Source organism: Notamacropus eugenii, chromosome 5 (assembly GCF_028372415.1).
Source record: "Notamacropus eugenii isolate mMacEug1 chromosome 5, mMacEug1.pri_v2, whole genome shotgun sequence".
Lineage (NCBI taxonomy): Eukaryota > Metazoa > Chordata > Mammalia > Diprotodontia > Macropodidae > Notamacropus > Notamacropus eugenii.
Genome location: NC_092876.1, coordinates 308,411,621 through 308,428,576, shown reverse-complemented (window position 1 = coordinate 308,428,576; position 16,956 = coordinate 308,411,621). Strand labels below are relative to the sequence as shown.

The 16,956-nt window shown below is 38.0% G+C and overlaps 1 protein-coding gene across 2 annotated transcripts in view; it reads right to left on the bottom strand.

The window, feature by feature from the left end:
• Positions 1-12,471: 12,471 nt before the first annotated feature.
• Positions 12,472-16,956, bottom strand: part of MARCO (macrophage receptor with collagenous structure) — a 69,812-nt gene continuing 65,327 nt past the window's right edge. For both annotated transcript variants that reach the window (XM_072613302.1, XM_072613304.1), the window contains exons 15-16: positions 14,071-14,244; positions 12,472-12,821 (exon numbers count right to left, since the gene is read on the bottom strand). In XM_072613302.1, coding sequence (XP_072469403.1) covers positions 12,691-12,821; positions 14,071-14,244 — 305 coding nt within the window. In that variant the 3' untranslated portion in view covers positions 12,472-12,690. The remainder of the gene's footprint in view (positions 12,822-14,070; positions 14,245-16,956) is intronic.

Genomic DNA, 16,956 nt, shown 5'->3' with positions numbered 1-16,956 from the left:
CATATTGCACCAATTATTTAAACCTGACTTTATTTGCATAAAAGTCTTTATGTTTATGCTCTCATGGTTTCTGTGTCTGTATTGGCAGGTATACTCTTAGATATTTTATGCTGTCTAGTTATTTTAAATAGTCTAAAACAACATTTAATACTATTGGTGACACCCTGTTTTTCTCTTTTGAATGTCTGTTTTAGCTGGAATTTTGTCTGAGATCATGGTTACTATTCCTGCTTCTTTTACATAATAAATTCTATTCCAGTCTTTTATTTTATTTTTGTGTATATCTTTCATTTTTACTGTGTTTCTTGAAAGCAACATATTGTTGAATTCAAACCCTAAAGCTATCCTTTTGTGTTTTATGGATAAATTCTTCCCATTTGCATATTAAGCTATTATTACTTGTTGAGTCTTTCCCTCCTTACTATTTTTTTTTATCACTATCCTCACTTTACTATATCCCTTCTCACTCCTCTACTTTACTTCTACCTGCTACCTTGCCCTGCTATTCCTTAACCTACCCACCCTAGTAAGAGCCCCTCCCTTATGCTCTCCCCACACCCTATCCCCTTGCCCTCTTATTTCTTTCTGAATTTAATTCCTTTTCTAAGGCATCCCCAATGAGAGTAAGGTTCTGGCACTGTCTGCCATTCCCCCACTACTTGCTTCTGTGTCAATTCTTTCTTTCATATCCCATTTGTATGAAATAATTACTCCTTTTTATCTCTACACAATTTTTTTTAGTATCACCCCATCATGCTCAGCCCAGCCCAAACCTTTCTTTCAAACTACCCAAATAATGATAGCAGTCCTAAGAGTACTGATAACATTTTCACAAATAAGAAGCAAACAATTTGACCTTATGAAGTCCCTTATAATTGGTCTTTAATGTTTACCTTATATTTCTCCTAGATCTTAGATATGAAATTTTTCATTAAGTTCTTTTGTTTTTGTCACAAATAACTGAAAGTCCTTCAGTTCATTAAATGTTCATTTTTCTTTTTATTCAGGAGTATACTGTACTAGGTAAATTTCCCTAGTTTGTAATCCCAGCTCTTTTGCTCTATGAAATATAGCATTCTAGGGCCTATGGTCTTGTGTAATCCTTATTGTAGCTCCATGATACTAAAAATTTTTTTTTTCTTGTTAGTTCCAATATTTTCTCCTTTACCTGGGAGCTTCGAAACTTGGCTATGATATTTTTGCAAGTTTGCCTCCTAGGAACTCTTTCAGGTAGTGATCAGTGGATTTTTTTCTATTTCTGCTTTGCCTTCTTATTCTAGAATTTCAGGGCAATTTTCCTTGATAATTTCTTGAAATATTGTATCAAGTCTTTTATTTTAATCATAATTTTCAGGTAGTCCAACTATTTTTTTTATTATTTTTTCTCTATTTGTTCTCCAGATAAGTTCTTTTTCTGAAGAGACGTTTCAAGTTTTCTTCTATTTTTTTATTCTTTTGATTTTGTTTTATTATTTCAGACCATCACACTATCCTTGAAGTGAAAGTTACTGAGCTGCCCCCAGGGCTTGCTGTTGGTTGATTCCACAGAGTTGAACTGGAGGTGTTTGCACTCCATTCAGGACAAACCTCTGCCCCTGGCAGTCAGGTCTTTCTTGCAGTCTGAAGAGGACAAGTGCTTTACTGCAACTTTTGTTTATACTTACTCCTCTTCATATCCTCTGAAGCAATGTTCTATCTTTTTCTGTGGAGGAAATTTGTAGAGCAGAAGTTTTCCATCATATTCATTCCAGAACTCTCCCTTGCTAATGTTTTATTTAAAATATTTGCACCCATATTTATTAGGGAAATTAGCCTATGGTTTTCTTTTTCTGTTTTCACTCTTTAGTGGAGTATCAGCCCATATTTCTAAAAGGAATGTGGAAGGATTCCTTTACCTATTTTCCCAAATAGTTTATATAGTATTAGAATTAACTGTCCTGGTGGTGGAGCCAAGATGACGGAGTAGAAAGATGTACATACACTAGCTCTTATCCCACAGCCCATAAAATACCTGTAAAGAAGAACTCTCAATAAATTCCAGAGCAGCAGAAGCCACAGAACAACAGAGTGGTGGAGATTTCTAACCCAGAGTGACCTGAAAAACCAACTGGAAAGGCCTGTCACACCTGACCCAGAGCAGAGCCCAGCCCAGCCTTGGCCACGGCACTGAAAGAAGCAGATCCAAGCAGGCTACAGGGACAGAATCTCCAGCAGCAGCACAGATCCCTCAATCCACAGGCACCAAAGGTGAGTGAGAGGGTTTTTTTGGCTGGCCAAGGAGGGAGCAGGGTGTCCCCATAACTCAGGCCTCCTCAGGTGGCAGCAGTGGAGGCAGCAGTGGACTGGGGCTCCCAAGGCAGGCAGTAGCCCACATCCATTGTTGAAGGTCTCATTGCAAAGCCCCTGAGGGAACTGAGCCTTGTGTAGTGGCCCTGCCCCCACCTGAGCAGTTGATCTTAAATCTCACACTGAATAGCAGCCCTGCCCCAGCCTAAAGCCCTTGAGGGTTTGGAGCAGCTCTTCTGAATCTCAGCCCCCAGTGTTGCTTGGCAGAACTGGAGGTGAGGTGGTTGTAAAGAGGAAACTCAGAAGTCAAGTAACTGGCTGGGAAAATGCCCAAAAAAGGGGAAAAAAATAAGACCATAGAAGGTCACTTTCTTGGGGAACAGGTGTCTCCCTCCCATCCTTTCAGATGAGGAAGAACAAGGCATACTGTCAGAGGAAGTCAAGGTCCTTGCCTGCAGGGCCTCCAAAGGGAACTTAAACTGGGCTCAGGCGATAGAAGAGCTTAAAAAACAAGTTAGCAGCTTTCTAAAGGAGAACCAAAAAAATGCTGAGGAAAATAACAGCTTTAAAAAGAGGCTAAATCAATTGGACAAAGAGATCCAAAAGGCCAGTGAGGAGAAGGAGGTTTTAAAAAGCAGAATTAGACAAATGGAGGAGAAGGTTCAAAAGCTCGCTGAACAAAATAATTCCTTGAAAAAGAGAATTGATTTCAGGGAAATGAATGACTATGAGATAAACCAAGCAGTTAAAAAACCAAACCAAAAGTTTGAAAAAATAGAAGATAATGTTAAACATCTCATTGGAAAAACAATTGACCTGGAAAATAGATCCAGGAGAAACAATTTAAAAATTATGGGACTACCTGAAAGCCATTATCAACAAAAGAGCCTAGACATTATCTTCCATGAAATTATCAAGGAAAACTGCCCTAGAATCAGAGGGCAAAATCAATAAATCACCTCCTGAAAGAGACCCAAAAAGAGAAACTCCTAGGAATATTGTGGCCAAATTTCAGAGATCCCAGATCAAGGAGAAAATACTGCAAGCATCTAGAAAGAAAGAATTTGAGCATTGTGGAAATACAATCAGGATAACACAGGATCTGGCAGCTTCAACATTAAGAGATTGAAGGGCTTGGAATGGGATATTCCAGAGGTCAAAGAAACTGGGATTGAAACCAAGAATCACCTATGTAGTAAATCTGAGTATAATATTTCAAGGGAATAAATGGTCATTCAATGATATAGAGAACTTTCAATCATTTATATTGAGGAAAAGACCAGATATGTATAGAAAATTTGACTTTACTATAAAAGAATTAAGCGAAGCATGAAAATGCAAACAGGAAAGAAAAATCATAAAGGACTTTCTAAAGCTGAACTGTTTACATTACTACATGGAAAGAAAATATTTATAACTCCTGAATCTTTTCTCAGTATTTGGGTAGATGGAGAGATTGTGTACACACACACACACACATACATACATACATACATACACACATAAACATGTATATAGACAGAGAGTACTGGGTGTATTGAATCAGAAGAAATGATATCCACACTCAAAAAAATAAAATAAAATAAAAATTAAGAGGTGAGGGAGGAAAATACCGGGAAGAGAAAGGGAGAAATGGAACAGGGCAGGCTATAACTCATAAAAGAGATAAGAAAAATCTTGTTCAGTGGAGGAGAAAAGGGAGAAGGGGAGGGTGAAAAATGAAGCTACTCTCTTCACATGTGGCTGAAGGAGGGATTAAAATGCTCACTAAATTTGATATGAAAATTTATATCACACCACAGGAAAGTGGGGGAGGAGGTGACAAGTGGGGTAAGGGGAATGATAGAAGGGAGGGCAAATGAGAGAAGGGAGTTACTAGAAATAAACACTTTTGAGAAGGGGCAAGGTTGATTGTAGGGGAAAAAATGAGGGATACAGTAGGACAGAGGGCAATGTAATTAGTATTACACAACATGATTGTTATGGAAGTCCTTTGCAAAATGACATATATTTAGTCTGTATTGAATTGCTTGCCTTTTCAGTGGGGTTGGGGAGGGAAGAGGGGAAGGGAGAGAAGTTGGAATTCAAAGTATTAGCAACAAATGTTGAGAATTTTTATCGCATATAATCAGAAAATAAGAAGTACAGGGAATGGGGTATAGAAATTTATCTTTCCCTACAAGAAAAGAGAGAAGATGGGGATAAGGGAAGGGTGGGATGTGATAGAAGGGAGGGTAAATTGAGGGGAGGAGTAATCAGAATGCAAGGTATTAGGAAGTGGGGGGGAGGGGAGTGATGGAGAGAAAAATTGGACATGTTACAAAGTGAGGTAAAAGCGATTAGTATTAAAACAATTGACTGAATTAATTACTGAGAATAAATCAATGACATCTTTAGTTTGGGAAAAAGAATTTTAGTCTAAATTTCCTAGAGGAAGGTAACCTCGGGTAAAATTTGGCATTGATGGAAAAGTTAAGGTTTTAATGGCAAATTTGATTTTATGATTTCTATTTAATCAGGAAATAGAACATGTATAGAAAGGCATGTAAGCCACTTAAGACTTGCCTCAAAAGAAGGCACTTAGTCAAAGTGAAATTATAATCATATTTGAAATCTGGTTATTGGAACTTGCCATTTTTAGATGCTATGAGACTATTAAGTGAATGTTCTTCTGAGTCTAACTCCAGGTATGGATAGCAAGAAAGGTGGTCTCAGCCTCCAATCCATGATACCAGTAAGCCTGTGAGATGCTGATATGAACTGCAAAAGGTGATCTCATGGGAAGGGTGGGAAAGTAGCTGTTCAGCATGGGCTGAGGTAGGATTCTCCTGACTCAGTTTCCCCACTGACACCTGGCAGACTTTAAGCCTGACTGAATGCAAGTGGACAATCTAATCCTGCCTGGAATTGACATGAAGATGGGGAGATATTATATCCCTGCAATGTCCCTACTCTTGGTGGCAATTTCCTATAGTCAAAAGGTTTGTAAGCTTAATACCAGATCTATTCAATTATAGATTATTGGTAGGGGAACATCCAAGGTTAAGTCTAAAATTAAGCTATTAGGCATAGGACTTTAGACCAACAATAATAAGTTAGGGTCCTTTAATTCTTAGTAATACTGTGGAGACAATTAGGTCAAGAGCTTGTGAAATTAGTAACATAAATATTATCTGTCTCAGTTGGTTAATGTTTAAAAAAAATTCTTTTGTGATCTATATTGTAAATGCTTTAAAAAGTAGTATCACCTGACCAAAATTATGAATTGTTTTATCTGTTATAAACTGTGTTAAAAATGAAAAATAAAATTTAAAAAAAAATGTAAAAAATAAAAGAACTCACTGTTTGAGAAAAATTGCTGGGAAAACTGAAAAATAGTGTGGAAGAAACTGGGCTTAGACTAATGCCTCACACCATATACCAGAATAAAGTCCAATGGTTACACAATCTAGGTATCATAAACAAATTAGGGGAGTAAGGAATAGCTCATTTGTCAGATTTGTGGAGAATGGAAGAATTTGTGACCAAACAAGAGATAGAGAACATTATGAAATGCAAAATGAATGATCTTGATTGCATTAAATTGAAAATTTTTTGCACAAACAAAGCCAGTGCAACCAACATTATGAGGGAAGCAGAAAACTGGGAAAGAATTTTTACAATTAGTGTGAACTGAGTCAAATTTGTAAGAATAAAAGTCATTCCTCAACTGATAAATGGTCAAAGGATATTAACAGGTACTTTTCAGAGGAGGAAATTAAAGTTATCTATAATCATATGCAAAAATACTCTGTCACTATTGATTAGAGAAATGCAAATCACAATAACTCTGAGGTACCACACCATATCTATCAGATTGGTTAACATGACAAAACAGGAAAATGATACATGTTGGAGAAGATGTGGGAAAGTTGAAATACTAATGCATTGTTGGTGGAACTGTGAACTGATCCAACCATTCTGGACAGCAACTTGGAACTATGCCCAAAGGGTTATGAAAATATGCATACCTGTTGACCCAGCAAGACCACTTCTGGGGCTGTATCCCAATGAGATCATAAGAATGGGAAGGGGACCCACTTGTACAAAAATGTTCATAGCAGCTTTTTTTGTGGTGGCCAAGATCTGGAAATTGAGGGGATGCCCAGCAATTGAGGAATGACTGAACAAGTTGTGGTATATGGATGTAATAGACTATTATTGTGCTATAAAAAGTGATGAACAGGTGGAATTCAGAAAAACTTATATGATGAACTGATGCTGAATGAAGCAAGCAGAACCAGGAGAACATTATACAGAGTAACAGCCACAGCGTATGAGGACTGATTTTGATGGACTTAGCCCTTCTTTGCAACGTAAGGACCTAAAACATTTCCAAAGGACTCATGATGCAAGATACCATTCACATCCAAAGAAAGAACTGTGGAGTCAGAACACAGATTGAAGCAGATTATTTTCTCTTTTGTTATGTGTTGTTTTTCTCATGGTTTCTCCCATTCTCTATTATTCTTCTATGCAACTTGACTAATGTGAAAATGTAAAAAAAAAAAAAAAAAAAAAGAATTAACTGTTCTGTAAATGTTTGATAGAATTCATTTGTGAATCCATTTGGTGCTAGGATTTTTTTCTTAGGGAGCTCATTGTGATTACCTGTCCAATTTTTTTTTCTAAAATGGGGTTAAGTATTCTATTTCCTCTTCTGCTGAATTGGGGAATTTATATTTTTGTATATGTTCATCCATTTAATTTAAATTGTCAGATGTATTGGCACATAATTGGGCAAAATAACTCCCAATCATTGTTTTAGTTTCTTCTTTGTTCGTGGTGAATTCACCTCTTTCATTTTTGATACTGGGGGAACTGGTTTCCTTCTTTCCTTTCTAAAATAAAATTAACCAGTGGTTTATATATTTTAATATTTTTTCTCATAAAATCAGCTTCTAGTTTTATTTATCAGTTTAATAGTTTTCTTACTTTTTATTTTGTTTTATTACTCTTTTCATTGATTTTCAGGATTTCCAATTCATAAATTTTTAATTGAGGATTTTTAATTCGCTCATCTTAATTTTTTTAAAGTTACATACCCAATTCACTGATCTGCTCTTTCTCTATTCTACTGATGTAAATGTTTAGAGATAAAAAATTTTCCCTAAGGACTGCTTTGGTTATATCCCATAAATGTTGGTATGTTGTCTCCTTGTTGTCATTCTTTTTAATGAAGTTATTGCTTATTCCTAGGATTTATCCTTTGACCCATTCATTCTTTAGGATTTAATTAGTTTCCAATTATTTTTTAATCTATCCACTGCCCTTTTTTGAATGTAACTTTTCCTACATTATGATCTGAAAAGGATTGAATTTTTCTGCATTTGGTTGTGAGATTTTTATGCCCTAATAATATATAGTCAATTTTTGTGTAGGTGCCATGTACAGCTGAGAAAAAGATACATTTCTTTCTTTTCCCATTCAATTTACTCCAGAGACCTATCATATCTAACTTTTTTAGAATTCCATTTGCCTCCTTAATTTCTTTCTTGTCTATTTTGTGCTTAGATTTATCTAGTTCTGAAAGGGGAAAATTGAGGTCCCCCACTAGTATTTATTGTCTGTTTCCTCCTGTAACTTGTTTAACTTCTCCTATAAAAATGTAGATGCTATACCCTTTGGTGCTTATATGTTTAGTATTGATATAGCCATCTCATATCTACACTCTCTGTCTATGTTTACTCCTCCTAAATGCTCTTATAGTGATAAAATTCTTAAGTAACAAATATTATCTTACCATGTAGGAATGTTGAATCTCATGTTTTCTCTTTCTTGTTTCTCTTTTTACCTTTTTCTCCTCCTCTTGAGTCTTGTATTTGAAGATCAAATTTTTAATTCAACTCTGGTTTTTTAGTCAGGAATGTTTAAAAGTCCTCTGTTTCATAAAACATCCACACACATACCCCAGAGGATTTTATACTCAGTTTTGCTGAGTAGATGATTCTTGGTTGTAATCCTAGTTCCTTTGCCTTCTAGAACATCATATTTCAAATCCTTTGGTTCTTTAATGTAGAAACTGTAAAATCCTGTGTAATCTTGACTATGCTTTCATGATGTTTGAATTGCTTATTTCTGGCTATTTTCTCCTTGACCTGAGAGCTCTGGAATTTGACTATGATATTTCTGAGAGTTTTCATTTTGGGATCTCTTTCAAGTGATGATCAGTGAATTATTTCAATTTCTATTTTGCCCCCTAGGTTCTAGGATATCAGGGAACTTTTCCTTGTTAATTTCTTGGAACTGATGTCCAGGATCTTTTTTGATTGTGGTTTTCAGGTAGTCCAATGATTCTTATTTTTTTTCCTAGTCTAATAAGTTTGTTTTTGAAAATATACACATCTCTCCTGGATCTATTTTCAAGGTCAGTTTTTTTTTAACAATGAAAAATTTCACATATTTTTCTATTTTTTCCATTCTTTTTTTTGTCTTATTGTGTCTTAATATCTCATGGCATCATTAGCTTCCACTTGCAAAAGTCTAATTTTTAAGGAATTATTTTCTTCAGTGAACTTTTATTCTTCCTTTTCCATTTGTCCAATTCTAGTTTTTAAAAGCTTCATTCTTTGGATGAATTTTTGTGTATGTTTTTACATTTTTTTTGTGTTTCTTTCACTAAGCTTTTGACTTCCCACACCCCACATGATTCTCTTGCATTATTTTAATTTCTTTTCCCAATTTTTCTCCTACTTCTGTAATTTACTTTTTAAAAATCCTTTTAAAGGTCTTCCAGGAGTTCTTTTTAGGCCTGAAACCAATTTACATTTTTCTTTGAGGGGAGAGAGGGCTTCACATGTAGCCATTTCGACAGTGTTATCCTCTTCTAAGTTTATGCCTTGATCCTCACTGTCACCATAGTAACTTTCTGTAGTCAAGTTCTTTCTTTGTTTTTTTGCTTATTTTTCTGCCAATTTTGTCACTTTGTAATTTTATGTGAGACTTGGACTCTCCTCCTGTACTGTTCCAAGCTTCTTGTTCCAGGACTCAGAGCCTTGCTGTTGGCTTCCACTGGGCCTTGGGGCCCAGCTGTTGGCTTGCACTAGAGGTGGAGTGGAGGGCCTCCCTGCTGGCTTGTACTATGGGCAAGGCCTTCCTGGTGGAACTTCACTGCAAGCCTGCTACAGAGTCAGGGTCTCCCTGGTGGCCTGCACTTAGGATAAGGCTGTGCTGTGCAACTGATTTGGGACTACTGGCCTGCCTTTGGGGCTGCTGGCTTATCCAGGGTGCCCCTCCCTCCTCCACTTGGATTGCCCCAGGGCTTAGAGACTGTTGCTGCTGCATGGTCCCACTCCAGTGAGACTGAGTTGGTAATTTGCTTCCTTATTCCTAAACTGGTTCTGAGGTGGTTTTATGGTTGTTTGGAGGAGAATTTGGATGGACTTCAGGGAATTTTTGTTTCATGCCACCATCTTGGCACTTGAAGTCAAGTGGCCTGTCTTATGAAAAAAAGGGAGTCACCCTTATCTTAGACAAGGCTAGCTCTCAGGACAGCTCCTATATCTCTTTTTAGCAAGGTTACACTAGTCTTTCAATCTTTCTAGCTGCTTGCAATATTTTCTCCTTGACCTGGGAACTCTGGAATTTGACTACAATATTCCTAGGAGTTTTTCTTTTGGGATATCTTTCAGGAGGTGTTTGGTGAATTCTTTCAATATTTATTTTACCCTCTGGTTCTAGAATATCAGGGCAGTTTTCCTTGATAATTTCATGAAAGATGATGTCTAGGCTCTTTTTTTTTGATCATGGATTTCAGGTAGTCCCATAATTTTTAAATTGTCTTTCCTGGATCTATTTTCCAGGTTGGTTGTTTTACCAATGAGATATTTCACGTTGTCTTCTATTTTTTCATTCTTTTGGTTTTGTTTTGTAATTTCTTGGTTTCTCATAAAGTCATTAGCTTCTACCTGCTCCATTCTAATTTTTAAAGAACTATTTTCTTCAGTGGGCTTTTCAGCCTCCTTTTCCATTTGACCCATTCTGCTTTTTAAAGCATTCTTCTCCTCATTGGCTTTTTGGATCTCTTTTGCCATTTGGGTTAGTATATTTTTAAAGGTGTTATCTTTTTCAGCATTTTTTTTTTGGGTCTCCTTTAGCAAGCTGTTGACTTACTTTTCATGATTTTCTTGTATCACTCTCATCTCTCTTCCCAATTTTTCCTCCACTTCTCTTACTTGATTTTCAAAATCCTTTTTGAGCTCTTCCATGACCTGAGACCATTGCTTATTTTTTTTTGGAGGTTTTGGATGTAGAAACCTTGACTTTTAGGCCTTCCTCTGATGGTATGCATTGTTCTTCCTCATCTGAAAGAATGGAAGAAAATATCTGTTCATCATGAAAGTAACCTTCTATAGTTTCATTTTTTTCCTTATTTTGAGCATTTTCCCAGCCAATTACTTGACTTTTGAGTCCTTTGTCAAGAGAAGGGTACACTCTAGGGACCTGTAAGTTCTCAGTTCCTCCAAAGTGGCACAATCATGGGAGAAGGGTTTACTCCTCTCTTTGTCTGCACTCTGGTCTGGGAGCAACCACAAGCTTTTCTGCTCAGGAACTGTGAGTAGAATTCTCTCTCCAGAGCCTTCATCACCTTCATCAGTCCGGTGCCCCTCTTCCCCCCAGGACTGCCTCTCATGTCTGAGATCCAGATCAGTTGCTCAATTCCCCCAGGGTCTTTAGGCCAAGGGCTCCAAAAAGTGGATGCTGCTGCTGCTGCTTGGGACCAAAACTAGGGCAGGACCTTGCACCCTTCTCACCCAGGTGAAAGAGTTTTGTCACTGACCTTTGAAGCTGTCTTTGGTGCTTACAGGATGAGAGACCTGGGAATTGCAACTGCTGCCTGGAATTCTGCACCCTGAAGCCTGCTCTGGTCCTGTCTATGCTGCCATGGGGCCAATGTTGGGCTCCACTCTATGGGCTGTGCTCTGCTCTGATCCCAGTGTGATAGACCTTTCCTGTCAGTGTTTAAGGCTGCACTGGGCTGGAAATCTCTTTCACTCTGTTGTTTTATAGTTTCTGCTTCTCTAGAATTTGTTTCGAGTCATTTTTTACAGGTATTTTATGGGCTGCAGGAGGAGAGCTTCTGCAGGTCCGTCCTTCTACTCCATCATCTTTTAAACTTTATTTTTTTTCAATAAAATATGAACTTTAGGGCAGGGACTCTATTGTTTTCTCCTTCAATCCTTATGGACTGATAGCATCTTGTGGCTGGCACTTGACATTAGGCACTTCACAAATGCTTGTTGAGTTGAGTGGAATGAATTATCTAAGTCAAGTTATTCACTGTTTGTATGACCCAAAGCCCCTTCTATTTTCCCCTTTGCTAAATATTTTTTATCATGACCACTATTTACAATATTATGATCATTCCAAGGATTCATTATAATGTTCCTTCTTGAATCAACCCTTGGAGTCTTTCCAGAGTGTCAGTGCAACAGTACTCTGGGAATGTGTCAGGTAAACATTCTAAGGACAGAGCAACTCTGGAGAATGTGTGTGCTCTCATTTCTTTTTGGGGGTAGGGGATGAAGAGTCCTGACATGCTTTATAAACTGCTTTTTTTCTGCATGGTTATCCTCTACAAACCCATTTGTCTGTGGATAAATTTCACAGGGTCCAAGAACTTGAATGAGGAAAAAAATTACATCTTTATTTTCACTAACTTTTGATTTCATTTGAAAATATTATTCTGATAGAGGTCCATTGGCTCCATGATACAAATATATAAAGAATTCCTGTCCTAAAGGAAAGTAAGATCTCAAGGTTGATGCCCAAGTCTCCTGCTTCTTCAAGAAAGCACAGATAAACCTTTCATATTTTTCCCATATCAGTCTCCAATTTACCTCTAACATTCCCTTCAATTTCACCTTGACTACCAGCCTACTTTGATGGAATTTCTGGGCATACAGAAAGTTGGTGAGATGATTTTGAGACAGAGAGCTTCATAGTACCCTTCATATCATGACACATAGCCTGCTGTCTAGTCTGCGTATAACCCTGCAAAAGGAAAGCAAGCAACTGGCAGTTGGGACACTTCAAGGGGCTTTGAGGGGCTTGCATCAAGTCATATTCTGGGATCCACTTCTGATACAGGAGTGAAGAATTAGCTTAATTTTCAGTGGTGGCTCCAGTCAAAGAAAACACAACCAGTGAGTGTGTTAAGCAGAGCTTATTTTTTTTTTTTAATCTTTCCATAGGGAACATTGGAATGACACAGAGTGAAATCACCCACACAAGGACAAGTGTGTATATTTATTTAACAGAGGACATCTTGTGAGTGAAGCTATTCAGTTAACTAAGATTTGGTGATCAAGTTAGAGTTTGGGCTTCAAGGAATTTGAGGACAATATGGGATATTCTCTGTGGGAATCAGCTGCATGTTACCCCAGCATCTTCACTGTGTTGACAGTTATGAGTGCCCCAGTTACTTTTCGTGCAGTCCCAAAGGCTATATTCATTTCCTCTGCATGCAACATCATCCAACCAAATTTGTCCAGAACCTTTCAAATGACAACAAGAGAAAGGATAATGAAATCTGAGGCTTCCAATTCAGGACAAAACAACCTGTAACAGTCTTATCCACAATGGCAGGACAATCCAAGAAAGCTAAAATTTGGGGTCTTCTTCAAAGGTTTGGTGGAGGTCTTGGAGTTTGCATCATATTCATTCAACTGCTAAGTCCTATGGACTTTAATTTCAGATTGTCTCCCATTTCCCTTTCTCTCCTTTATCATTGCCGCAACCTTTGACCAGGACCTTGACATTACATGTTGACTACTATGGTAGGCTTTCATCTAGTCTTTGTGCCTCTAGTTTTTCCCATTGCCTTCACCTCTGACCTATTCCATATCCCCTTAAATTTCAAATCCTTTTCTGGGGCTGTGTTGCTATACTTTGCTCCTTCCCCACCATACCTCCTTGCCAGTTCTGGAAATGGAACCTATACTTTGAAGCTCAGTTTAAATTCTTTGTTGTTCAGTCATTTTTCAGTCATATCCAACTCTTTTTTACCCCATTTAGTGCTTTCTTGGGAAAGATACTAGAGTGGTTTGCCATTTCTTTCTCCAGCTTATTGTAGAGGTATGGAAACTGAGGCAAACAGCATTAAATGACTTGCTCCAGGGTCACATAGCTAGTGTCTGAGGCCAGATTTGAACTCAGGAAGATGAGTCTTCCTGACTTTGGACATAGCATTCTAGCAGAACCTAGATATTATTTAGGTTCTACCTCCTCCATAAAACTTTTCTGGAGCACCCTAGGTCACAGAAATCTCTCCCTTCAGGAGTCCTTCCCTGCTGTTCTCCAGGTGTCTAGTACCCTTATGATATGTTCTGATTGTCCAAAGATGCCTCCTACATCAGCTCAACCTTTCCTTTCAAGACCCCCACCACACACACACACACGCACGCACACACACACACACACACACACACACACACAAACACACACAAACTCTACAATTCCAGTTCTCTAGGGGTTCAGAAGAAAGTCATCAGGTTAGCTGCTTAGAGTAATTCAAACTGGGGTGTGAATAGCTATCTGGCTTCTCTCTGGGGATATTGCATCTGAGAAAAGCTTATAATCCAAATGAAAATTTTAAGTAATGGGATATTGGGGGAGATCTTTTTGAATCAAAGATTTCTAAGTCTTTGACTTCTAATTTATGAGTTGTATTGGAATTGGCAATGAATCCCTCAAATAGATATCTGAGGAATACTGGCATATTTGTTTGCTCCCAGTTTGACTTACCTCCTCCTTGATTGGAGATTGCTGTTCCTCTACTATACCCTGCCATGCGACAGAAGACAGTGGCATCCTGATCATCCCAGGAGTCATCACATATAGTACCCCAAACACCATTGTAGAAAATTTCAGCACGGCCTCTGGAACCTCCACCAACAATTCTAACCTGGCGGGGTGAGTCTGCAGGGAAGGTAGAAAAAATTTGCAAGGAAGATGTGAGGAAACCATTGTTTTGTCCCACAGCAAAAGCAATGGGGTGCAGGGACAGGAATCCACCTCCTTTGTACCATGATATTGCTACAGTTTCGCTGACATCTATTGTTCCTTACACATTGGTTCTGAGATGTGGTGTATTGATTCCTCAGATTTACAACTCTTGCTAGTAAAACCTCTTGAGCACTTTCCTAACCTTTTGGAGTTGGCATCCCTATGACATCTGGCATGACCCAGAGTGCCTCCCGCTTTACTTTATCTGATCGTGACTAGGACCATAGACCTCTTTCCCTTGGAGAGTCCACACCCTCTGGTTCTATTTATCGTTCTTTATTATCAACATATTTTTACTCTGTTCACTTGAATTTAACCACCACATTATATAACCTGCTAAATTATAGTACTATTTTAAAATAAAGAGTTTTTTTTTTAAAGTAGCTAACTATTTTTAATAGAAATTAGCTAGATCATATGTTCTTCATGTTCCTCTTATGCCTGGAATCAGGTAGCCTTCCTCCTTCCCTCCCTCCTCTTTTCCTTCTTTCTCTTCCTTCCTTCCTTCCTTCCTTCCTTCCTCCCTTTCTCCTTTCCTCATTTGTTTGTTTATCTGTCCAAATCTATGATTTCATTGGTTTAGAGCTATAGCTTCTCATGAGGAAGCTTCCTTTGTCAGTGCAGATGGGGAACCTGCCCTACAACTGATAGACTTGGTTGATTGGGGAACAAAGATGTTAATTGATTTGCCCAGGGCCACTTAGCTAGTATGTTTCTGAGGTAGGACTTAAACCTCAGTCTTTTTGACCCTGAAGTTAGCTATCTCTCCACTACCTGGCACTTCTTCTAGAAATACATGTGTAGTACTACCATTCACTGGATGGTAGTTCTTAGAATTTCAGGGAGCAAGCATTCCAAAGGGCAGCTGCCAGATTGAATATTTGTTGGTCTTGAAAATTCAGTCTGATTAGTTTTGACAAATGTCATAGGAGAAAAAGAAATGAAAAAAAAAGAAATTTGAGAATTGGACCTAGAGACCAGTTCTCTAGTATGTCTTGAGTGTTTGCATGGCGTGGACTTGTTTTCTAAAAGCAAAGAATAATACTGTCTTGTGAGGGGAGAAAGAAAATCAAAGTCCTCTTTTGGTTGCTAATTCCCTCTCGCTCCTCCCTTTTCTAGTACAGTGTTGACACTGAAAGATTCGCTGCTTCAATATTTCAGGGGGTCTGTGGTTTTATCAGTATGAGCACTTCCTCCACCAACATAAATCTCAAGACCTTTATGCCTTAATTGTTTCTTTAATCCAACCCACAAGATGGTGACCAAACTTCTTCCGCTAGAATCATATGAAGGTTAATGGCTGGGTCTACCAGTGGACATGACTTTTATGACCCTAGGGCCATCTCCAGGCCATGTTAAAACATCAGAAGATTTTAGTGTTCTCCTCCCCTAAAGGATAATAAGATGTAAGTGGGAAATACCTGCTTATCTTTCTATCCCTTTTGATCCTGTGATGAAAGAAAATGAGTCATTATGAAGGCAGGATAGTCTGTATCTCCTTTTTTTCCTTTGGAGGCAATTGCTGGGGGGCTGAGGGAGGGAGAGGAGATCAAGTTGTCTCTTCTCCTGTCCAGTGACCCATCAGTAGAACTGAATTAAATTGAAATGAGTCACAGGAATTTATTGAATTTGCTTTGGAGATATTTTCCAGCTTATACTATTAGCCACCTCAACTCTTAAACAAAACGATATGGGCTTAATCTGCAGGCAAAGGGGTTTAAGTTTGATCTGAGAAAGAACTTTTAGGTAGTGGGTCATTATAGGAAGAGACTGTAGAATCTTCGCTAGAGGGTATTGATTGATATTAAGATTGGATCCATCTGTTAAGAATGGATTTGAGGGAAGGGAAACGATGTGACAACCACTAGTTCTATGTGAAAATCCATCCCCTTGGGACTAATGAAAAGAAATGCTTGGGAAGGTGGCCTAGCACTACCAGACCTCAAATTGTACTATAAAGCAGCAATTATCAAAACCACTTGGTATTGGCTAAGAAACAGAGAGCTAAACAAGTGGAATAGACTTGGCACTCAAGACACAGTAGGCAAGGAATATAGCAAACTCCTGTTTGATAAACCTAAGGACTGCAGCTTCTGAGACAAGAACTCACTGTTTGGCAAAAATTGCTGTGAAAACTGGATAACAGTGTGGCAGAAATTAGGCATAGACCCATGCCTGACACTGTACACAAGAATAAAGTCCAAATGGGTACATGATTTAGGTATAAAGATTGATACCGTGAATAAACTGGAGAAGCAAGGAATAGTGTATTTATCAGATTTATAGAGAAGGGAAGAATTTTTTACTAAAGAAGAGATAGAAAGCATTATGGAATGCAAGATGGATAATTTTGATTACATTAAACTGAGAAGTTTTTGCATAACCAAACCCAATGCAACCAAAATTCGGAGGGAAGTAGTAAATTGGGAAAGAATTTTTACGGCTAAGCTCGGGGATAAAGGCCTCATTTCTAGAATATGTAGAGAAATGACTCAAATGTATAACCATACAAGTCATTCCCCAATTGATAAATGGTCAAAGGATATGAACAGGCAATTTTTGGAGGAAGAAATTAAAGATATCTATAATCATATGAAAAAATGCTCTAAATCACTTTTGATTAGA